Source organism: Siniperca chuatsi, linkage group LG5 (assembly GCF_020085105.1).
Source record: "Siniperca chuatsi isolate FFG_IHB_CAS linkage group LG5, ASM2008510v1, whole genome shotgun sequence".
NCBI classification, from domain to species: domain Eukaryota; kingdom Metazoa; phylum Chordata; class Actinopteri; order Centrarchiformes; family Sinipercidae; genus Siniperca; species Siniperca chuatsi.
The window spans coordinates 19507662-19530270 of NC_058046.1; the positions used below are offsets into that span (position 1 = coordinate 19507662).

Sequence of the window (22609 nt, forward strand, 5' to 3'; positions counted from 1 at the left end):
GCACATGGTTCGAGATTTAGTGTAATACGTTCATTGTATAAAGTTATGGTTATGAATACATGATTTGCTGAGTAGCAAATGTTATATAAACAAGGGGTTAAATTGCGTACAGTTGAATTGAGTTGCATCCCCTCTGTAGATATAAGGATTTAAAATATGTATTTGTATTATTATTACATATGCATTATCGTCAACGTCAGTAGCGACACCTGCCGAAAATTAGACAGAAAAACCGTACTAGCCAATCACAGCACAGTAGGGCGGGACTTGCCGCAAAACGGGTGGTAAAAAAAACAAACAAACTGATCTCACTCTGAATTGAGCAGCCATGAAGATGACAGGGGAAAACAGTTCTGAAAAGTCGGAAATAACTATGGATGATGTAAAAAACCTTGTTAAAAAGAAAGATGAAATTGAAGAGCAGATAAAAGCTTATTACGATGTTTTGGAAGACGTAAGTTTGTCAGATAATCAGTTAGACATGCATGCCGCGCAAAGCTAACCCAAGGCCACAGGCATTAATTGTGAACGTAGCTAATTAGCTAAACATGCCTTTCTTTACTTTATGTTTACAGCAAGGTGTCGGAGTTGAAGGTCCATTGGTTGACGAAGAGGGCTACCCCCGAGCAGATATGAATTTATACCAGATCAGGACAGCAAGACACAATATTTCATGTAAGCAGCAGCGTGTTTGTTGTTATTGACATTTTTGTGACGTTGTCTATGAGCCACAGTTTCACGTGAAGCAACACAATTTCCAGTACGGTTAAACCACCTGTTAACATACTGTGAAAGTCTGTTACGCACATTCAGGTGATGAGAGTCGTAATTCTGTTATAATAACGCCAAGTAGATTGCCATTGCGTGATGTTTAAATATAGCAGACAGCTCCTTAATTATATTTTGCAAACATTCTCATTCCTGCTGTCTAGATAGCAGTTTACTATAGAGATGAACCTATGTTTCTGAAACCAGAACCAGTACCTGATATTTTCTCACACTGTATATTATGTGACACCAAAATGCAGTAGTTTAAATGTAGATCATTTCTTTATTTAAATGTAAATGTTTGTCAGGACATACTGTCAGAAAAATATATGACATAATGCCAGTCCCACAGATGGCCAGATATCGGCAGTTGATAAAGTTTGGACCAATACTGATATCACTTTTTAAAGATGATACTAGTTTGATACATATCAATATATCAAAGTAGGGCTGCTACTAATGAGTATTTTCATTTTCAATTAATCTGCAAATTATTTTCTTGATTTATTGATTATTCGTTTAATCTGTAAAATGTAAAAACACACTGAAAAATCAAAACACCCCAGAGCGCAAGGTGACTCATGAAATGTCACGTTTTGACCAATGAACAGTCCAAGATATTTATTTTTCAATAATACAAAATAGAGAAAAGCAGCAAATCCACACATTGAAGAAGCTTCGCCCAGAGAATGTCATTTTTGCTTAAACCATTAGTTGATTATCAGAATAGTTGCCTAATAATATTCTGTCGATTTGACCAAATCGTAAAGTAGTCATTGCAGTTCTATATCGATACATTTCTCCATTTATAAATACACTTTTTCATAATTTCTTTTCAGTCATTTTAAAGGTAATGCTCTGCTCATGTATTTCAGGCCTGCAGAACGATCACAAGGGAATCATGGCGGAGATAGAAGAAGCCCTGCACAAGCTGCATGCTCGGGAGAAAGCCAAGCGGGAACAGGATGAGGCAGAAGCCCAGGAAGGGCCGATGGAGCAGCAGGTCATTCTTCCTCCTCCCTTTGCACGGGTGGATGCTGTGACACAAGGCTCACCCGCCTGTGGAGCTGTGAGTGATGCGAACTATAATTTTGTATCTGGTAGTTGTTTCAGATAAACCATCACAATTCTTTGAAATTAAGACATTAAAAAGTATGTTATTGTTCCTGTGATTATAGTAATTGGTTATTTCATCCCAAAGGGGCTCAGAGTCGGTGATGAAGTAATTGAGTTTGGTTCTGTGAACACGGAGAACTTTCAGAACCTCCAGAATATTGCTTCTGTGGTACAACACAGTGAAGGGGTAAGCTACTGACATCTAAATTTGTCTAAATTTACACCAAAAAGATGTTAATACTAAACTAGATTTCTCCCAGAATGATTTATAAAATCCCTGAGGCTAAAAAATTAGGTTTGACTTCCTTTCAGTTTAACTTTTATTAGCATTAGATGTATTCATACCTATCAGACCTTTTGTTAGATTTAGAAGAAAGTCTATCCTTCCTTCTTATTGCCCAACCAAAAGTTACATTTTGCTGAACACACTCAATATTTGCATTGTAAGCAGTAATGTCACGTCCTTTTACAGAAACCATTACGTGTCATAGTCATCCGGGATGGGCAGAAAGCTCAGATGAGCCTGACTCCAAAGCGATGGTCAGGCAGAGGTCTGCTGGGGTGAGTGCTACAGACACAGTCATGTATTTGGATTGGCACAGATTTATCATTTGAGAGTCTAGTATAGTAGCTGATATTTAAAAGCAAAGAAAGCTGTGAAGCCCACAGGATCAAAGCTTCTAGTGAGCCGAGCAAATATGTTTCTCTTAGTGCATGTGTTTTACTTTGACAAATGGCAGTGAAATTGGTAAAATACTCTTTAGTACATCCACCTTAAGATGCATGATTCAAATAGCTGACTGTTGCTATTAGCAGGTATAAAGTGGTTCACATTAGTCACTAGCCTGTCCTTGTTCTCTTTTTCAGATGCAACATTGTTCCAATCAATCGATGATCACTATGCCATTGTGCAGAATTTCAATTGTGAAATCCCTTCCATTAATGTTACCCCTGGATGGTTTCAAACTGACTTTGTACGTACTGCAGACATTTCCATTAGTTTATTTTTTCAGTATCTTAATTTGAACTGGAACTATTTCCTTCTTAAAAGGGCAGTCTTCAGAATGGGATACATAAATAAAGTGTCAAAGTACGAAGTAATGCAGAGTTTACTGAATGACAGCTGAATAAACATTGTTACCTTATACTACTCTGATTATAATCCTGCATGTTCAAACTGTTTCATTAATCTATATCTTGTTTTCAAGTGGTAATTTTGGTGCAAGTGTACCACTAAAGATTAATATGGTTAATCAAGGATATCTATGACAAAATCTGTAGTAGTAATAGTAGAAATATCTTGCAGGGATCTGAAGTGATGACAGACACTGAAAAGCAATGACTGGAGACATTGGAAAATAATAGCTTAACTTTGCTACTATCGTCAATAAAGGCTTATTTGCAACTCATAGGAAAAGGACGACCAAAACAAATCACACATAAGTTAAGACTTGTGAACAAATGATATATACACTGTACTCGGGCCAAATGTTTGAATGCATGTTTTATATGTTAAATATTTGCATATTTGCCCATTTTTTTTCCAGGAAAAACACTTATTTCTACAAAAAAGAAGTATTTGTCAGGGTGGGATGAGCTCTTGAGATGAGACTGGAATTAGCAAGTATTAATTTGAGAGCAGTTACGTAAAGGCTCACCCTTCATGTACATGTAAAGACTGACAACGTGTTCATATTGCCCTACTGCCTCAAAGGCATTCCTAGGATGTCACCGAAGCTTGTTACAAATCTATACCAAACAAAATAGTATAATCTGACTATCAAAAAAGGAAACTAACTAAATTCACTACATTAATGTAATCCCAGCAAAAATCATGTAGATGGCTTGAGTTTCTTCTTCTTGGGCTTGACCATCTGTGGTAGTTGGATTTTGAAGGCAGTCCTAAAACGAAAAAGATTTCAGATCATAATGCAAATAAAGTGTAGATGAAACGACATTGCATAATTTAACATGTATACCAATAGTGTTCAGAGGAAATAGGATTTGTATTAAAGACTTCTGCTTCAAGATATTGTATAACTACTATACTCACTCGCAAGTTGTACAGATGGGGCTGAAGTTGCAGAATACTTCAAAGAGAAGACAAGAGAAAGCGTCACCACGAAAACATACTGTAACTGCAGCTTTTGCCAGTATTATAAAGATTGTTGTCATGCATTTGTTTCTTTTAACTGGGAATCAAACTTACTTGACAGACAAACTGAGCACACATAACCAATCTCAATGAGGTTACGATGGCAGAAACATGCAGCTCTGTAGTCCACATATGCAGGTGGTGGCAGCACCAGCTGTGAACGCTGCTCAGAGTCCGGCAGGAACACCCACTGTTCAGAAAACACCATCATTAACACAAAGCAGCCCTTTCTACAGAAAGATGAGATAAATGATACTCTGAGAAATACGGGAAATCTGTACTGCACTCTCACCAAAAGGTATTGTGCCAGGGCAACTTTCTGTGGTATCTTGAGGTATAATCCTCCAGTTATATCACAAGCCTACAAAACAAACATCTGAAGGTAAAAAACACATACACGGCACAATATAGTGAAAGTGTCTCGACACCTAACCCCCGGCATACTTAAAAAAACAAACAAAACAATCACTTTTAAAGAATATATATATGACAAAGGGGTGTGAGAGCCACTTCACATGGATGTTTGTCTTACTTGAATTGTTCTACAAGCTATTTAATATCAATGCATGTTTAGTTTGGTATTCAGGTGCAGCTTTTGGGTGGTACTTGCTATCATGATACAGGTTGTAGTACTGTAAAACTGTGTCAAACAAAGCCAGAAAAATGTACCTGCTGAAGGAGACCTGAGTCTGAGTCCAACACACAGGCATCTATCAGGACGTTCTGTTTTAAAAAAAAAAAAAAACAAACAAAAAAAACTAAACTAAATATACAAGTTACAAGAAGTACACGGAACAGAAAACACAAGATCAATGATTTTACCTGCTTCTGGGAAGCAAAAATTACATTCATGAAGTTCATGTACTGGAGGGCACAGTCCTCGGCTGCTTTTATCACCTATTCAGTAAAATACAAAGGCTGTGTTCAAAATCACGGGAATAAAACAAAAAGCACTCATGAAATTAGACCGTTTAGGGCTTACCAATATTCTTGATTTTATCTCCTGTCCAACTAAAAAAGAAAAAGGCAACATTAATAAGTATTGAGAGGAAAAACAGTATTCATTGGAGAGCATTATTAGACGTAATAATAAACATTTAATTACCTTCCAGCTCTTTTGAGACCCTGTGAATATCTGAATATTAAAAAGGATTAAGGAAAAACATCTCAGCCAAGTCTCAGCCGCACTCATTGCTGTGTACAGAAAGAAAATGATGGAAAAATCTTTCAATTTGACCAGCAAAGAAAACCATTATCTAAGCAAGGGAAAGTCTTAACAGATACAAACACCACTTCCATCTCCCAACATATACAGTATGAGCACATATAACACAAAACTTCTCAACAACAACTACAGTACATACATTTCATTATATAGGGGAAAAAACAATAATAATGTATGCCATTCTATACACAAACATTAATTCTATCCTGTAACTTCTTTATCTCATAAGCATCTTGTAACTTCATTAATGTGAATTTATTCTTATGGTAGTCGCTTTACTTATTCTTAGCTGTTCTTAGTAAAAAATAAAAAAACAACATTCCACTACATGTCATAAATGATAAAACTACTAGCAGTTTTTATTGAAAGGATACAGCAAAGTGCTTTGGCAAGGGATCCAGCCAACAAAGTATCAGTTGAATTTCCTCTCACTTCAGCTGTAATCACATAAGACGCACAGTAAAATGTAACTTGTCACCAACACTGTACAGGGTCATTAAACACCTGAAAATAAAGCTATAAATACACTGCATTAATTGCAAAGAGAGTAACCAACTTTTTTTGCTTTCAGTATGTTGAGAAATATCTATTAAAATCTACTGTATATATATTGTATATTCATTTTACGCACACAAAAACATTTGTACTTACTTTTTGACATAACATTCCTGATCTCTTCAGCAATAAGATTATTGGCGACTGACAGGAGTTCATATTTTCCATCCCCGCTGGAGGATGCATCGTCCCCACCGCTGTCCCCGCCTCTCCAGCTCTTACTGGGATACAGGAAGTGACTGGAATAAAGTAAGTGGGAGGGATGTGCATATAAGCAGTAAGCCTCAGGAGCAAAACATCACATTCATCAAGACAGTCGGTAAAATAAAAAATACTCCTTTACAATTAAGAATACACAAGTATTGGCAGCAAAATGTACTTCAAAGTATCAAAAGTATGAATGTTGCTTCTAAAGAAAAATGTCCCATGTGAGTGTTATGATTATATATGACATTAGATTGTTAATAAGGATGCATTAATGTGTTTTAAAGTTAAAGTACCATTTTACTGTTGTAGATGGTCGAGGTGGAGCTAGTTTTAACTTAAAGTTTTAAGTACTGTTAGGTAGTGTAGACCAGGAGTACCCAATCTGGGAGGGGGGGGTCCCCAAATACACAAATATGAGTTCTGCTACACAAATATGTATTAATTTTTTGGACGGAATCTTTTTTGCAATACTGAATGTATTATTTGACGTCTCTGGGCCTCAAACAGTTATTTAAATGAAACCATCTGAGAAGTTTAAAGAGGAAGTCACTCTTTGGTGGAGCTGTTAACAACTCATGACATCTGAAATGTGACAAGGGGCCTCTACTAGACACTGCTTTTTTTGTAAGGAGTCACGAGCCAAAAACAAACTAAAGTAGTGTATTCTACAAGCTCTTCATCTGTTTTTTTTTTTTTTTTTTTTTTTTTACGTAAAAACCTAATCTGAAAAGTAACTAGCAACTATGTCAAATAAATGTAGTGGAGTAAAATATACAATTTTCCGTCTGAGCTGTAGTGGAATAGAAATACCACATGGAAATACTCAAGTAACGTAAACGCACTTGCACTTAGTTACTTTCCACCACTGGAAACTGTTCTTTAAAGTTACCTGTCCTGACAGTGGCTAGCGACGACAGCCAGCATGTTTGTCCTGGTCATGGCCAGGTGGGAGTTCCCCATCACCATGACTGCATCCAGACACTTTGACAGGGTGAACTGGACGGAGACAAGAGGACAGTGGGTGTTTAGCCTCAGCCACATTTAAAAACTACACAGTCTGAACACCATTCATGAGTCAGAATAATATTTGACTTAATAGTACTACCTCTGGCTCACGTTGAGCTTGCTGCCCCCACCATATCGGATTTACATCCACGACGATGACCAGCAGATTGATTTCCTCCTCTGAAGAAAATTAACATAACGCAGCTCTGCTCAGTGAAGAAGCTAACCAGCCCGTCTCTAAAACTCTAAAAGACATGCAAACTGTAAAATAAGTGACTTTTATTATCTGTATCAGTCAGGCTAAGCAAGACATACCTGATGCCATCGCGGCAAGATATTTGTTTGAAACGAGGAGACACCAAAGAAAGTGAAAACTGTTGTTGTCCTGGAGTTTTATCTTCTGTTAGTTTCCATCTTTGATCTGAAACTTTGCACAGTTTCCACAAACTTTAGAGCGATTTTTAAAGTCTAGATATTCTGACAATGTATAGTTTAGTAAAAACTGTGAAATGTATGAAAATACAGCCTGTTTAACTGATTATGTTACCCACCACATCAGCCATACTGGATAGCCTTTGTGCTTCACTAAGGCTGCGACCTGCTATGTTCGTCTTCTTCTGCTTTAGCAGACTAACTAACACACGGTGCACTGCTGCCACCTAGCGTCTGTAGTGCTGTAGCGTAAATTCACTTAAAGCCCCTACACACCCATGGTACACCCACACAGGTGCTTTCACTTATTTTGCCTGATTAGACCTGATTAGGAGAATTATTCAGATCTTTTGCAACACAACAATATTAAAATACTCAATTACAAGTAAAAATCCTGCAATAGTATGTATTATCAGCTAAATGTACTTACTTATGTACTTAATGTAAGTATCAGTAAAGTATTTGGTATGCAGACAAACAGCCCCTGTGATTTTTATGTTATTATATATTATATTATTGGACTGTTGTCAGTAATGCAGTAATGTGGAAGTAGCATTTTACTGTTGTAGCTGGATGAGATGGAGCTCATTTTGATTACTTTATACTGTATACTGTTGGGTAGTTTAATCTATAACAATGCATCATATTTTACAACCTGATTTCCAATAAATGTTGTGGAGTAAAAAGTACAATATTTTTGAAATTTAGTGGAGTACAAGTATTAAGTAACATAAAATGGGAGCACTCAAGTAAGGTACAGTGCCTCATTGTACTTACGCACATTACGTTCATATCATTTACCATGATAATGGGGCATAAAAATAATCATTTCATCATCGATCATTAATCATTTAATCAGTCATCATTTCTACCAAAAATAAACAGTATTTGTGCACCACTGAATAATTACAAACCACAATATTCTGTAGCAGTCGCAGTTCAGTATCAACAAACTGCAAAAGCAGGTGTTAGAATAAGAATAATTTCATAAATGCCAGACATTTCTACATCACACCTACTGATTTGATTAATGTCTGCAGTAAAAGAAACTGTGTCGATCAGAGTAAAGTAGTGAACAGTGTATGAAAACAGAACAAAACTCTATAATAATAATTTCTCTGGATATCTAATTGAAGCAGAGAAATACACTGAAATGACACACATCCTGCAACTACTGTTTAAATGTCCTATATTCATCTTTTATGACAATCATTTATACATTTTTGTCAGATATTTCCTTCTGTGTCCTAGACTGACTCATAGATATCTTACAGGCTTATTGGCTCACATACTTATTAACAGTTTTTTAATAACAATTATTATTGTGACAAACAGATTCTGAAGGGGTTTGATATGCTTCCCAGTGAAAGACAACAAAACATCCCAAATTATCCTTGAAGCAGTTAAGTATTTTTGGTTGAATAGTCAAACAACTCTAAGAAATCCTTGTGTGTCTGGCTATTTCTTGGGCTTGGGTTTTGGCTGGGCCTTGAGAAAGACAGTCCTATATCTCTCAGTTTGGTAGACATCTGACTCGATGGCCTTGCTGGAGTCGTTCAGTGTTACATATACATCCCCGTTGACCTCAGTGACCTTGTGAATCCTCTGTTTGACACCCTTGGAGCGCCAGTGTGTTCTTAGGGGTTTGGCTGTAGGATCGTCCACAGCTTGGTAAAGCCCTTCCCCTTCTGCCAGCGTGATCTTGTACTTGTGCCACGGACACACGATACACAGCAGCCCATTAAACTCCTGATGTTGGCACAGCATGAAGGTGATTAGAGAGATAAGATAGTAGTAGCTGTAGTGGCAGTTTTACAAGAAAGCGTAGTATTTATCAGCTATTTTATACACAGGAACGCTTGAACAAGAGCTTTGCAACGAACTGACAAAAAAAAAGCATTCGGCTCATGTTACGACAATATTCAGAGAAAATACTATACAACTTACTTCAATGTCTCCATACTGTAATGCACCACCTGAATCTGTCAGTGGAAAAACGAGTGTCATTATAGACAGCAGTGTTTCTTAATCTGTGTTTCAAATATGTGATGAGCAGTTGCAGAAAGTAAATTCCACACTTCAAAAACCGCACTTGAAAAAATATTAGGGTGATGTCAACATCTTTCTAAACTAAAGGTGAGGACAGGCTTAACAGTTACAACTTAATGCATCACGTCAACGCAAACAACACCCACACACACACAGAGCTTACGGTAGCAGCGCATGTCCATTGCATGAAGCTGCCCCTGGTGGTACAGGACCAGTACGTCTCTGCATCCATTCACCAGCTTGGTCACGCGCCCAGCCTTGACAATGTCCTCCTTCTTCCCAATGAAGTGGGAGGTAGGGGGAGGTGAAGAGGAGGAGGGAGAGGAAGAAGAGGAAGTCTGAGAAGTCTCCTCCTCAGAAGACATGTTGATCACTTCTTACAGCAGGTTTCCTGGTTTGAATAAGAATATAGTTTAAAAGTCATTTTAGTTTTGAGGACATGAGGTTTTGTGTTTCTCCCAGTCCTGCTCCTTTCCTCCACCTTCTTCATTTCCACATGACATTTTTTCTACATTAGGAAATTAATTAATAGAAAGAACTGATTCTTGTACATGCAGCACAGTATTTGTTAAGTTTCACCCCTAACCGATCATCATTTTATATTTCTGTCACTGCTAACACTGATAAGAGAAGATTATATTATATTATATTATATTAACTTTATTGTCATTACACATGTACAAGTACAAGGCAATGAAATGCAGTTTAGGTCTAACCAGAAGTGCAATGAGCAAGTGCAGGATATAAAGTGTTTGCATAAATGCAGGATAGAGCAGTATTATGAAAATATTTACAAGTGGTACTATGGACATTATATACAGATGGCATTACTATAAACAGAAGTATACTACTATAAAGTATACTACTATAAACAGAAGTATATATTACTTGCAACAACATATACTTGATGTTGCTGCAAGGTGTTCCAGATGTTTCGAACAAACGCTCCTTTCATTTCCTCCACTTTTAAATGTGGGAACAGATGACGTGGCATCTATATTAAAAAATGAGAGAAGAGAAGAAGAAACAACACTGGTTGAGATGCACCCAAGACAAAAACTTGGTAATTTACAAACTGGATCTCTTAATTTATCCAAAATAAATGTGAGTGAGTGACTGAGATTAAAAAAGAGTGAGAGTCAGTGTGTGTGCAACACCGAGAAAGAGGGTGGGAAGAAAGATAGAGACCATCAGAATCTGTTTCATGTAGCCCACAAACTACTTCACTGTAACGTCAGTCAGCGATGCACTGGTTTAAACTCCTGCAACCTGCAATTTCTCTCTTCCTCTCTAGTCAAAATGTTTCCGTTGACACATAAAGCTGGTATTTTCAAGGAAAATGTGGCACGTAATTCTGCACACACTCACCATCAACACCTGTACAGAATGCATGAAATGAACACAGACAGAAACACATAAACTATTCATGAGGGGTAGTAGTTCCTCTTTAATTTAGCTCATACAAGTTTATAATTAACTGCCCATTCAAAACATTAAATCAACCTACCTTTTATGTCGCCAGTTCACATCTCTGACACTGAATGTCACCTCTAAGTTCTGTAGTTGGTTGCCATGGCAGTCTTTCCCATGGGATGGTTCTGGTAGCCAGCAACTTGTTGCTGATGATGCTAGTTCATGGCTTCGTGTCCTGGGCGGAACATGAGACTTTATCTCGCTTAAATTCCACACACATTAATGTTCTCGTACGTTATATTTATGAAACAGGCCGGCTATATTTATTTGGACATGTGTCAAATTGTAAGATGCAAAGCAAACTTCGTCAGCGTTTCGAGAAAGCCATGGGTCTAATCGGTTTGAGGAAGGTCCAGTGTTGTGTGTTACGTCTAATGTTGTCCCCAATGAAACACGGACTGATGAACTAGATTCCACCTTCCACCTTCTCTTTTGGTTTAACATTGTTTAACTAAATTGCAAACAGAGGGTGTCCCAAGTATACATAAAGTATGCATGTATGTATTCGCTGTTGAGGTATATAATATGCAGTATAAATAATTATGGCAAAAAATGTAGGACCTATGAGGGTAAATAAATAAAACAATACAATAAATACAATTGTAATTGTATTTATGTATTATTTATTTACAATTGTAAAAAACAAAAACTAACTATCTATGTTGATATTTGTTCTTTTATTTTTATTTTTTCTGAGTCGGATTCTACAGTTTACAACATCAGGGGATAAACCAAATTGCTAGTTTACAGTTGTATTTTATTACACTGTATTGTACAGAGCATGGGTATAGACATGTTGGATAACCATGCTCTCTACAATGTATTAGCTATAGATTGTGTAAAACAACTCAAGTAATAACAATAATAATCACTGTGTTTTATATATCTCCATATAATATGTTGTAAAGCCAGTGGGGCAAATGTCTTAATGGTTTAGTCTGAGAAGGCTTTTTGTCTTAGCAGGTTTGTTGGTGGGCAGTAAACCCTCTGAGGGATTATCTCTCTCTTTCATGCTGAACTGAGCGTAAACTGACCGGCTGTCTTTCTGAAATTCTGCATTTACGTCTGATAACATTTCTTACAATTTCTGCCACCTGAGTCTGCCGATCAAGGCCTTTCTGAACAGGAGTTGTGCTCAGCCACAGCGGGAAAAGAAAGCGCCCTCCCCAAACCGTTTTCGTCGTTATGGAGACCAACATTGTGTACGGAAATAGTGATACTACTCAAGTTGCTAGCTAGTATCACTATTACTGTAAAAAATTAATGCCTTTTGTCAGTTCATTTTGCAGATAAACCGTCGTGTTCACTCATTTGTCTTCTGTTGCTAAAACGTCTGGAGTGAGCCAGGTAAGTTTTCTGTTTATTCTTACCATTTGGAGAAACTTTACAGCTTTACAGTTACTCATTTCATACAGAAAAAACTATTTGCTAAGCACACGCAACCAATTATTTAAGATAATGTGTGATGCTTTTTTTTATTTTGACAATAACTTTAAAACCACAACAACTTTTCTTTGTTTTGTGGAATAGACCATTCCTGCAATGGACAGGTCAACAACCCACTTCCACTGTACTTAAACGTAATTTAAACCGCACTACAGGTTGTCTTCCAGTAATTCAATTTGCAGAATTAGCAGTTGCTGACACTCAAATCCCAACATGTGGTCACTGTAGGTACTGTGGCTCAGCCTGAAGGAAATATGGACCAGTAGGAGTGGGATGATTTGAAGAAGTGTACTTTTTCAATTAACACAGTAATGAACAGCACTCTCACCTTGTGAATGCATGCAGGAAGAGGATCTCATTCAAGTGCCATATGGCAGGACGATTGCAGCTGCCAGGCAATCTACTGTAGAAGTCAAAGAAGCAACAGTTGCATGCCTGTGTCTGCTATATTTATCATATTTGCTATGTTACAGAAATGTGTGACATGACTGCACTGTGCTGCCCTGGCTCCATCCTGACTAAGTCTCAAATTTCAGCATCATGCCAGTGTCCTGTGCTTTGCTTGCCACTACAACAGTGCAGTGTGGTAGTAGTGACACAGTGACCGATCGGACAATTGGCCGTCAGTCTCTGACAGAAATCGTTGAGGGACAGAAAACGGCAAGGACACACTGTCTTGGAAAAAGCAGTGTGGCAGCAGTAGGGAGCTTGCGTGGTAGCGATTCAAGTTTGTAGTTGTTTTGAGTCATTTTCTGTGTAAGTTTAGCCTGCTGTCATAGAATTACTCTAGTTGTACAGTAATTTCTTGCACGCCTTTGCTTTGTGTGACCATCTGATGGAGAGACTAAAGCGACATGTCTGCCGCTCCCAGGGTAGGTGGAGTGAAGTAAAAGAAATAGAGAGAGAAAAGGAAGGGGAGGAAATGGCACTTTGTCTGTATGAGTGTCTGAAAGCGGTTGGCCTACAGCATCACTATGCCAGGTAAGCTCATGCACTCACAGTACATCCAAACTCGCACTTGCCCTGTCCTCTCCTCCTCTGACCATCTGTCTCCTGTCCTTCAGGTTTACCTCAGTGGGTGTTTGTCGTGCAGCCCACCTTTCAGCGCTGACCATGGAGGACTATCCCATCCTGGGAATCCGCTCTATGGAGGACAGAACTCGGCTCTTCCATCTGGTCCAAATGATCAAAACTCTTGATCTGGAGGGCCTTGAATATGAAGATGTTGTTGATGATGATTACGGTGCTGATGGTGTTGATGAAGGTTATGCTGTAGCAGATTGTAGCTTTCCTGATGATGATGATATATATGATGATGAGGATGAGAAGGGGGCTGCTGTGAGTAAGCTAAATGCAGCCAATTTTTCCAAACCATCATGCGTTCGCAGACGGCTTGATTTCAGTTGTGAAGCCATCGATCACCATCAGAAGCAAGTTGCTCATCCTCTAGACAATGTTCATGTCTATGCAAGTCATAATAGAAATAATGAGCCAGGCCGGGGCAGAGGCTCAGCCATACCTGTGCAGCTTGAGCTTGACACTGGAAGTGCTGTGGTGTGTGGCTGCAAAGGGAACAACAACCGCAGGCTGGATGTCCATAGTCATCAATCTGATCATCACACAGGAGCAAACACCAAGCCAGACATCATGGAAGGAATTTCCATGTACAACTCTCACACCAGATTATCACCAAAGTGTGTCTCATTCCACAAACCAAAACCCAGACCTGCAACAGTGGCATCAAAGAGGTTTAGTAACAAACCAGTTGGGCACAAAGATAGAAAAGGAATCTCCAGGAAGGAAAAACTCTATACAGAAATAGGCAGTAATGGGCCTTCTGAACACATGGCTAAGCCAACACCTGTTTATGAATCAAAGAGAACAGCTGGCTACAACTACGGACTACCACTGAGTTCCCCTGCTGCCCCAAACAAAAAGTGAGTGCCAGTGGTTTGTATTGTCCTCACTGCTAGCTCCCTACTTGCAAATTAATATCTTAGTGAAGACAGCTACAGTATGTGAAATATATTTATTGAACATGAAAGACATTCAGAAAGTAATATAAAGTATCCAAATGGCCACAACACTTGCATTGAGATGAGGTTTCCTATGCAGGCACGACTTTTTAGTCATTTACATTCTTTTTGTGATTGTGTCTCTTTTAAATTATGAAGGTTGCATAAAGTTTGCACGTGAGAATTGTTTCCTTTTAAACATGATTATCCTGATTTTGATTGTCTGTGATTTGTGTGTGTGTGTTGCAGGCAACCAGGGGGGCAGCGGATCAGTGTGTGTGTGAGGAAAAGACCTCTGACACGCACCGAGAGCAGCAGAGTTGAGGCAGATGTTGTGACTACTCCGAGTGGAGAGTGTGTGATTGTCCATGAAAGCAAAGAGGCTGTGGATCTCACACAGTACATACTACAGGTAGATATAATGTCCAGAAGGGAGACAATGACAAATCACTGTTTTGTCATGTATCTAAACTGTAGGAACAACTAAAAATACATACAGTATAGTAGTGTCTCCAAATAAAAACGCATATCATCAAACTGTGATGTTGTTAAATAAAATATTTTGTGATCAACTACTGGAATTGTGTAGGGGGTGTATTTTTAGTTTAAGGTCACCTTGTCAGATCAATATGCGGTGTCCTGCTTGTTTTGTTTATTTCATGCCTTGCCCCTTGCTCTTTTGTCCCTGCAGCACAGGTTCTACTTTGACCAGGTTTTTGGGGAGGAGAGCTCCAACGAGGAGGTGTATCAAAGAACAGCATATCCTCTGGTGCAGCACATGCTCAATGGGTAGGGTAGCATTTATGTAGTGGTACTTATGGAGGTGTGTATGTTGTCACCCTAAAATCCATCAGAGTCCAAATAAATCAGTTCATACTTGTAGGCGTTTTGGCTCTGTATCTCTATGAGTCTGTGCTCCCTAACTATCTATATTTGTGTTGTGTGTACATCCATAGAGGCAAGGCCACCTGTTTTGCATATGGCCAGACAGGTGCAGGAAAGACTCACACCATGTTGGGTTCATCTCCTGGTAGACCGGGGTTGTATGCACTGGCAGTCCGGGACATTTTTGCTCACCTCTCCACCACACACACTCGCTCACCCTTGTTGGTGTATGTCAGTTTCTTTGAAATCTACTGTGGTCAGCTGTATGACCTGTTGGACCACAGGAAAAGGTGTGTGGTTGTGTCAGTGTGTGTGTGTGTGTGTGTTTTGTTGTGTTAAAAGAGTGTAAGAATTTTTGAGGTGGAACTTACACTAGATAAAAGGTAAAAAGATGACCACATAGCAAATGATAAAAGACGAATAATGTATTTTGCAGGCATTCAGTTTAAAACGTGAAAATATTTGTCATTAAATTATAAGTTGCATATTTGTGTTATAGCCACCAATTAATATACTTGCATATATTTAATTTTTATATAATATATATGATTTTTTAATTACAACATGTGTCCTCAATGCCACAGTTTTTCCATAGGGATTATTTATTTTTTGGTAACATCATCATTAAAGTGAACTAGGATGTCATCTTCTTAATACTTGGATTTATCTTTTCCCTCTTAATCTCTCTCTTTCTCTTTCTTCCTTCATAAGGTTATTTGCCAGGGAAGATGGACAGAAGGTGGTTCACATTGCTGGGCTGCGCGATGTCAGAGTGGACTCAGTCAGCTCGCTGCTGGAGGTTTGCCCCTTTCTTTAAACATTGCCTCATGTCCATGCTGTGTTGTTCAGAGGTGGTGTTTATGATTAGCACTCCAACTTTTAGAACACATTAATACGAAGACTTTGATTCCAAAATCAGAGATCTACCATTTAAAAAAAGAAAAAGAAAATATCATGGTTGACTGTTAAAATTGTGAGCAATCATGCTTGCAAAATTCATGGCAGAGGACAGAAAAATCTTTCAACTGATTTATTTTCCCCAAATGACTTGGTAACATGATAGACTGAAACCTTGCCTGAAATATCTAACTTCTTTCTTTAAGTCTCTTTTGTTTGCTTAAGTATTCAGTGGAGTGCAACAGTAAATATACATACTTTCAAGTCCAATATCAACTCTATCTAGCACCTCAGGTTGGCTAATTCTGTGCTTACATCCTCACAGATGCACATCCAGACTTAAGTACTTGAAATATTACTGAACAAGAACAATTCTGATTTTCTATGTTTGAAGTAGTGACTACTGCAATCTCTTTGAACATCTTTTGAAATATCAATCTCTCTGTTATCTCCCTCCTCCTGCATTCTTTGTTGCTCTTACAAAGGTGATTTCACAGGGTACAGAGGAGCGCACACAGGGGATGAGTGGAGTGAATCCACTCTCCTCTCGCTCCCATGCCTTGCTTCAGATTCAGCTAAGAGGTTCGAACCAGCAGCTAGCTGGTAGGTGAGTGACAACATGTGTTTTATTATATTGTGGCTTATTATGGTCTTTTCTCCTTAAAGAACTACTAGGTTTATTGTGTAGTAGATCAAATAAGCCCAGTAGTATTGGTGTAAAATGACTGAGCTAGGAAAGGTGTGTGTCTTTGTGTGTGTGCCTGTAGAATGTGGTTTGTGGACCTGGCAGGAAGTGAGAGGGCATCAGATACTAAAGAACCAGATAGGCAGAGTCGTATGGAGGGAGCTGAGATCAACCAGAGTCTGTTGGCTGTAAGCTACACACACACACACATGCTCACACACTCGCACATAAAGACATTTGTGAAGGTATGCTGGTATTTTACATACTTTTCTCATTTGTAATTTTTTTTTTCTTCTCAGCTTAAAGAATGTATCCGGTCCCTTGATCAAGAGCAGTCGCACACACCTTTCAGACAAAGTAAACTTACTCAGGTATTAAGACTTTTGTAACTTGCTGATTTTTAATGGTTTTGTTGTGTTCGTTAGTGATGCAAGTGGGCATAAATATCATGGCAGATTTTTTGTCCAGTTTGATCCCTTAGCTCTCCTGTGTTTTGGACTGAATTGTTCTCATTCTAGGTTTTGAAAGACTCATTTGTTGGTGACTCAATGACATGCATGATTGCCAACATTTCACCTGGTCACTTAGCAACTGAACACACACTTAATACACTGAGATACGCCGACCGGTAAGTGTGTGTGTGTGTGTGTGTGTGTGTGTGTGTGTGTGTGTGTGTGTGTGTGTGTGTGTGTGTGTGTACAATATGTGTCGGATATCTAATAAATAATATAAGTTGAATATTAGTTGCTGGAAAGATTATTTCTTTCTTAAAACCCCAATGGTTTTCCTCCATCCTGCTTTAAATCGTGACTTAGGGAAACTTTGGCTGCATAAAATAGCATAGTGATTGCTCCCAGTGTTGACAAATGATCCAGTCTTTGACAAATGCAGGTGTTTGGGACAACAAAATGTTATTTATTTTCATTTTAAAGTAGTGTCATGGGCTGTAGAGGCAATGTTCAGTGACTGCTATTTGAATTGTTACATCTACTTGATTTTTCATAGAGTGAAGGAGTTGAGGGGACAGGGGAGACTAAGAGGAGGAAGAAGAGGCAAGACAATACCCTCCCCCAAGTGTAACCTGTCCAACAGCAACAGCAGCAGCGGAGGCAGCAGTATTGGCATTCGAGGGAAAAGTCCCCCTAAAAAGTCAAAGTTAGGGAGACAAAGAGAGGCTTCCACGAGGTTGACCACAGGCGGCGCAATTCTCTGCTCCACACCCAAGAACAGCAGATGGGGAGAGGAAATAAATGCAAAAGCAAGAAAGGGGATTGGACTTGAACAGATTACAGCAGTCAGAGACTTGCTGGGAATGGGTGATAAGAGGGAGGGGAGGAAGAGAGCAGGTGGGAGGGAAGGTAGAAGAAGGGAAAGATATGGAGGAACTGACAGTGCAGGTCACTCAATTGGTGACCAAAATGTTGGGGCAGGGCTGGTCTTGGGACAAGCAACAGATGAACAGCTTCACTGGTGGGAGGTACAGAGCAAATCTGGATTCTACCACAGAGAAAAAGAGAATCAACAAAGCACTTTGAAAGGGGGAAGAGAGGAGGAAAGAAGGCGGATAGAACAGAGAAGTCAAGTGGAAAGCAGTAGAGACACATGTAGTAAAGTAGAAAGGCTAAGGGGAAAAGATTTACAAAAGATTGATGAAAAGGATAAGGAGAGGGAGAGGCATCTGAGACAGTATCACCAGCAGCTGCAGCAGTTTGCTTACTCATCTGCTTCTTCATCTGTCCATCTCTTTTCACCCTCTACATGTCCGTCTTTCTCTTCATCTAATGAGGCTTCTCTCTCTTCCTCTGTCTCTCCAATTTCCTGTTCTTCTTTCCGACAGAACTCTTCTCACCTGTCAGTTTCTGCCCTTTTGTATCATGGTTTGGAAGAGGTTTTAGATGCGTACAGAGCCAGGGTTGAGGTTAGGGCTGATGGTAACAGAGGACAGTTGTCTTTCTTCCCCAGTGGAGAGATTTGCTTACAACCTGAAACCTCTCCAAGCTACAATAAAAACAAGAATGAGGTTGGTCATGGTGGTATTGGTGAAGATTGGAGGGTATCCTGGGCAGAGGCAAGATTTGGACAAGACAGAGGTAAAAGTGAGAGGAGGTCACTGAAGGCAACAGGTGAAGGAGAGGTAAGCGTAAGGGGGGAAGACCTGAGGCCAGCTGGGATGGAAGGAGGAGGAGAGAGGATGTGGGCTTGGGTGGCAACAACAGAGACAGAACAGGGAGACAGGATGACAGGTACAATGCAAGCTGATGGAGAGGAACCTGTGTCTTACAACTGTGATTCAGAAGACAGGAGAGAAGTGGGTGGAGTGTGGGGTACTGAGGAGCGAGACGGAGCTGACAGCCACAGCTTAGTGTCCACCCACAGCAACAATGACAGCAACTGCCTCTTTAACCACCCTCCTGTTGAGTCACCCCATCAACAAGCTCCAGCAGAACGACCCCTCTCCCCAGCCTGTAAAATACCTGCTGAGCCCCTTAACATATTATCTGAAAATCCAGCTTACACTCAGGTACACAACCATCCAGAGGTCAATGCCAAAATGTCTGTTTTACCTCAAGAAGAGACTTATACAGATTCTCTCAGCTACATCATGGACCCCCTCAGCATCTCCTTGCTTCAAGTGGACCATCAGGCCGCCACAGTCTCGTTCCTCCAAGGGGAACTGAACAACACCTCACTCTGTCTGTTTGAAAATGATAGGGGAGAAGATAACAGAAGGGAAGTGGAAAAAGAGCGTCTCACATGTGCGCCGATGGCAGGAAAAGTTGTAGAGGACGAGGACGTAGAATTTTGCCTGTCTCTTTTGGAGCAGCCACAAACACAGACCAACTGCCCTCCAACCTCTGACACCATGACAGCTACTAATCACTCTCAACAAAGAAAAGACATGTGTTGTGCCACGTGCGAATATTGTGGAATAGGTAAGTGTGAGTTCTGTGTGTGTGTGGTAGAGTAGAGTAGAGTAAACTTTATCTTAAAACATAAAAGAGACATTTGACTCTGTGTGTACTAACTAGTACTTAAAAACGGGTATGTGAACATTTTTTTTTATCTTGTCCAGGCATGATGAAGCCTTCTATCCCTGAGGTTATGCTAGCCTCTCTCCAGGACCAAGAGAACAATCAGAAACCTCTAACCATGCCTGCTATTGAAGTCCTGGGCAACAAAGTCCCTGCATTCCCACTTAAACCCTCTGCATGTGCTTCTATGCAAACTTCTGTCATGCAGTCCATCTCATCCTCTGTCCAGCACTCTGAGAACACTTGTTCACACAATCTAATGACAAATGGCGCCACCCAAATGCCACCAGAATATGCACACAATGTGCACGGCAAACTTGCTTTTTCCATTTCAATACCACACTCAGAAAATGTCTTGGGCCAGTTGAACACATTGCCAAAGCAGTGTCACACAGTACAGTCAGACCATTCCAGCAACTCAAACATCTCATGCCAACCAAATAGTTCTACAGAATCAAATAGTCAAGAGACCACCAGCAATCAGCAAATTAGTCCCAAAATCAATCTTTCTACGCTGGAAGACTTGGATCATGGCCAGTAAGTACCAGAAATCTCACAATTTTGCTTACACAATCATCCTAAATTAGTGATACAGCCCATATTGTGTTTGAGAGACCAGTGCACATTATAACAAGACACAACAACCAGTATTACTACAATTACAAATAACCAATTGTGTTTAGGTGATATTGAAATCTGGTTACATGTTAATCCTACAGCCATGATACAGAAATCATACAGACCTCTTTGGTGACAGATTTAGAAAACCCACTGTGTATTTTGGAGTAATGGAGTCATCACAACCTAGAGGTTTTTTAGTCTGAATAAAATATTTCTGTCTTTTTTATAATCCAATCCAACATTAGGTGGCGTGTTGTCCAGGCCCATTGGGAGCAGCTAGAAGAGATGGAAGCTTTATGTTGTAAAGAGGGGACACTTCTGTGCCAGCAACCTGATATGGTGAAGCCACGTTTGTTAGCTCCTTCCTGTTTGTAAACTGTACATTTTAAATTGATAACACACTTTTGTCTGTCCTCACTCTCTGTCTCTCTATCTAAACAGGCATTTGGGGAGTATGTCCACAAGCTAGAGGAGATCATGGAGAGAAAGGCTCGGTGTGTCCACAGCATGATATCCCAGCTGCAGCCATATCTTAAGCCCAGTCATTCTAACCAACTGCACAACCAAGGAGAAGATAATGATGATCCAATTTCATGAATAAACTAAGTTACTAAGCACTAACATTATAAGTGCAGCTGATACACTGAAGAAATGCCAGTTATGCAAAGCCATACTGTTTATGAGTGCAAAATATATTTTTCACTAACAACACTAAATACAGTATCAGTCAATATTAGTATTTTTTTTTTTATAAATGTTCCGGTGACTTAAGCTTGAAGAGTTCACTAGGCTTTGGACAGATATCACTTGATGTGTGTGACATCAAGAGATGTGTTACACAATGGTTCTTGTTGGGAAACTTGCCAAGACATGTTTGCCCATAGATACAATAATATATATATTAGAATCATAAGAGAAAAGTATGTCCATTTGTCTGTTTGTGCATTCTGCAGATTGACGCGTGCAGGTGTGGGATTGCTTATTTTTCTTAGATCCTCCCTGCTGTATACATGCTGATTCAGATGCAAAGAATATGAAATTCATATATATTTAGTTCTGAATCATAAGTTGTTAAGTTCATCTAAAAAAATGGAGATGTGTTACACTACTGTGGAAACTTGGATGCCTGGTATTTAGAAATTAAGTTATTTTAATAGCTGCCATTTATGTACTGTTTACTGTATCTTTTAATTTAACCTAATCCAGCAGTGCAGTATTTATGCAAGCCCAGTCTTGATCCAACTTTTGGAGTTTCTCCTAGTATCAGACTGATCATTCTTCCTTAGCTGTGGTCTTGCTTGTTTTTTCCCTTGGTCTTAAAAACTACTAATCTTTATTTTGTTCCATGAAAATCACAGTACATGATCATTTTGAGACATGGCCTTGGTATTGGAATTGATCAGGACTTTCAGTTTCCTTGGTTTGAGTCTAATCTTAACATGTGCTTTACCTGCACCCCCACCAGACTCTTTCTGGACAAAGACCAGCCCAGCCTGATTAGGGTTGGTCTTCTGTTTGGCTATGGGCTCTGACACTGGAATGATAATACACTGAACCAAAGATGCACAACTAATATTTTGCTAACCTACTTCAAACTTGTGCTTAGGTTGTCTACTGAGATGTTTACTTGGCAGGTGGAAAACTGTTTTCTTGTGCTACATTTTTTAGTAAAAATTGCCAGATTTTGTTAGTCTTCTGATAAAAGGTTGTGATACTTGTGAGGCAATGAAATTATTGGTGTAAATTCAGTTTTCCGCTGAGTTGTTGAGGCTACTTGGTTTTTGAAACAGTTCTAAGGGTTTAAGATTTAATTAAATGTGCTTGATAATCAGACGATGTGTTCTGTGTTGTGAAATATTTATATTAGGCAGTAGATTATTTGATAATTATTTTCTGAGTGGGATAGTGTGCAGATATGTTGTTTTTACCCAAGTATTTGCCTATCAAAATTGCCATCCTTTTATTATGTAAATGTAGGTATTCCACAGAAAGCTGAGGGTGGATAAAAATAGAATAGAAGAAGCCAGCCTCAACACAGTAGGA

The 22609-nt window shown here is 39.2% G+C and overlaps 4 protein-coding genes across 9 annotated transcripts; 2 read left to right on the plus strand and 2 right to left on the minus strand.

Annotated features, from left to right (window-relative positions):
* Window positions 1–284: 284 nt before the first annotated feature.
* Window positions 285–3029, plus strand: psmd9 (proteasome 26S subunit, non-ATPase 9). The gene is made up of 6 exons (XM_044196370.1): window positions 285–454; window positions 576–675; window positions 1644–1837; window positions 1970–2071; window positions 2357–2445; window positions 2752–3029. Exons 1-6 carry the CDS (start codon window positions 329–331, stop codon window positions 2777–2779), a joined length of 639 nt encoding a protein of 212 aa, XP_044052305.1. The 5' UTR covers window positions 285–328; the 3' UTR covers window positions 2780–3029.
* Window positions 3030–3371: 342 nt separating this feature from the next.
* Window positions 3372–8031, minus strand: gtf2h3 (general transcription factor IIH, polypeptide 3). Its single transcript, XM_044196369.1, has 14 exons — window positions 7583–8031; window positions 7347–7458; window positions 7132–7211; window positions 6916–7022; window positions 5916–6058; window positions 5639–5701; window positions 5145–5174; window positions 5022–5050; window positions 4862–4936; window positions 4709–4762; window positions 4332–4400; window positions 4094–4229; window positions 3938–3974; window positions 3372–3786 (listed from the first exon to the last, which is right to left on the minus strand). The coding sequence occupies exons 2-14, from the start codon at window positions 7354–7356 to the stop codon at window positions 3717–3719; spliced, it is 903 nt and encodes a 300-aa protein (XP_044052304.1). The 5' UTR covers window positions 7357–7458; window positions 7583–8031; the 3' UTR covers window positions 3372–3716.
* A 270-nt stretch (window positions 8032–8301) lies between these two features.
* LOC122876279 (Rieske domain-containing protein) lies at window positions 8302–11369 on the minus strand. Of its 5 annotated transcripts, none has more exons than XM_044196374.1 (6): window positions 11020–11368; window positions 10881–10889; window positions 10417–10506; window positions 9676–9903; window positions 9411–9445; window positions 8302–9212 (listed from the first exon to the last, which is right to left on the minus strand). In XM_044196374.1, exons 4-6 carry the CDS (start codon window positions 9875–9877, stop codon window positions 8922–8924), a joined length of 528 nt encoding a protein of 175 aa, XP_044052309.1. In that variant the 5' UTR covers window positions 9878–9903; window positions 10417–10506; window positions 10881–10889; window positions 11020–11368; the 3' UTR covers window positions 8302–8921. The 5 variants fall into 5 exon arrangements, with proteins under 5 accessions (XP_044052309.1, XP_044052310.1, XP_044052307.1 ...); XM_044196375.1 differs by having other exon boundaries at window positions 10401–10506; XM_044196372.1 differs by lacking the exon at window positions 10881–10889.
* Window positions 11370–11970: 601 nt separating this feature from the next.
* On the plus strand, window positions 11971–22399 carry LOC122876847. 2 transcript variants are annotated; one of them, XM_044197643.1, is made up of 15 exons: window positions 11971–12332; window positions 13303–13412; window positions 13496–14368; window positions 14696–14858; window positions 15138–15235; window positions 15403–15621; window positions 16043–16130; window positions 16714–16835; window positions 16996–17101; window positions 17213–17284; window positions 17432–17541; window positions 17919–19846; window positions 19987–20482; window positions 20812–20905; window positions 21008–22399. In XM_044197643.1, the coding sequence occupies exons 2-15, from the start codon at window positions 13354–13356 to the stop codon at window positions 21161–21163; spliced, it is 4584 nt and encodes a 1527-aa protein (XP_044053578.1). In that variant the 5' UTR covers window positions 11971–12332; window positions 13303–13353; the 3' UTR covers window positions 21164–22399. The 2 variants fall into 2 exon arrangements, with proteins under 2 accessions (XP_044053578.1, XP_044053577.1); XM_044197642.1 differs by lacking the exon at window positions 11971–12332 and having other exon boundaries at window positions 12341–13412.
* Window positions 22400–22609: the final 210 nt, after the last annotated feature.

Excerpts from the sequence above, each read along its gene's own strand:
- psmd9 (XM_044196370.1), top strand. The coding sequence starts at position 329 with ATGAAGATGACAGGGGAAAACAGTTCTGAAAAGTCGGAAATAACTATG. Across the intron at positions 1,838-1,969 it reads GCTCACCCGCCTGTGGAGCT|GGGCTCAGAGTCGGTGATGA; the intron begins GTGAGTGATGCG and ends TTCATCCCAAAG. Across the intron at positions 2,446-2,751 it reads TCAGGCAGAGGTCTGCTGGG|ATGCAACATTGTTCCAATCA; the intron begins GTGAGTGCTACA and ends TCTCTTTTTCAG.
- gtf2h3 (XM_044196369.1), bottom strand. Across the intron at positions 7,023-7,131 it reads AAGCTCAACGTGAGCCAGAG|TTCACCCTGTCAAAGTGTCT; the intron begins GTAGTACTATTA and ends GTCTCCGTCCAG. Across the intron at positions 5,702-5,915 it reads CAGGAATGTTATGTCAAAAA|CTGAAGTGAGAGGAAATTCA; the intron begins GTAAGTACAAAT and ends ATGTGATTACAG.
- LOC122876279 (XM_044196371.1), bottom strand. The coding sequence starts at position 9,877 with ATGTCTTCTGAGGAGGAGACTTCTCAGACTTCCTCTTCTTCCTCTCCC. Across the intron at positions 9,446-9,675 it reads AATGGACATGCGCTGCTACC|ATTCAGGTGGTGCATTACAG; the intron begins GTAAGCTCTGTG and ends TTCCACTGACAG. Across the intron at positions 9,213-9,410 it reads TACAGTATGGAGACATTGAA|GAGTTTAATGGGCTGCTGTG; the intron begins GTAAGTTGTATA and ends TGCCAACATCAG.
- LOC122876847 (XM_044197642.1), top strand. The coding sequence starts at position 13,267 with ATGGAGAGACTAAAGCGACATGTCTGCCGCTCCCAGGGTAGGTGGAGT. Across the intron at positions 15,236-15,402 it reads GTGCAGCACATGCTCAATGG|AGGCAAGGCCACCTGTTTTG; the intron begins GTAGGGTAGCAT and ends GTACATCCATAG. Across the intron at positions 20,483-20,811 it reads GAAGACTTGGATCATGGCCA|GTGGCGTGTTGTCCAGGCCC; the intron begins GTAAGTACCAGA and ends ATCCAACATTAG.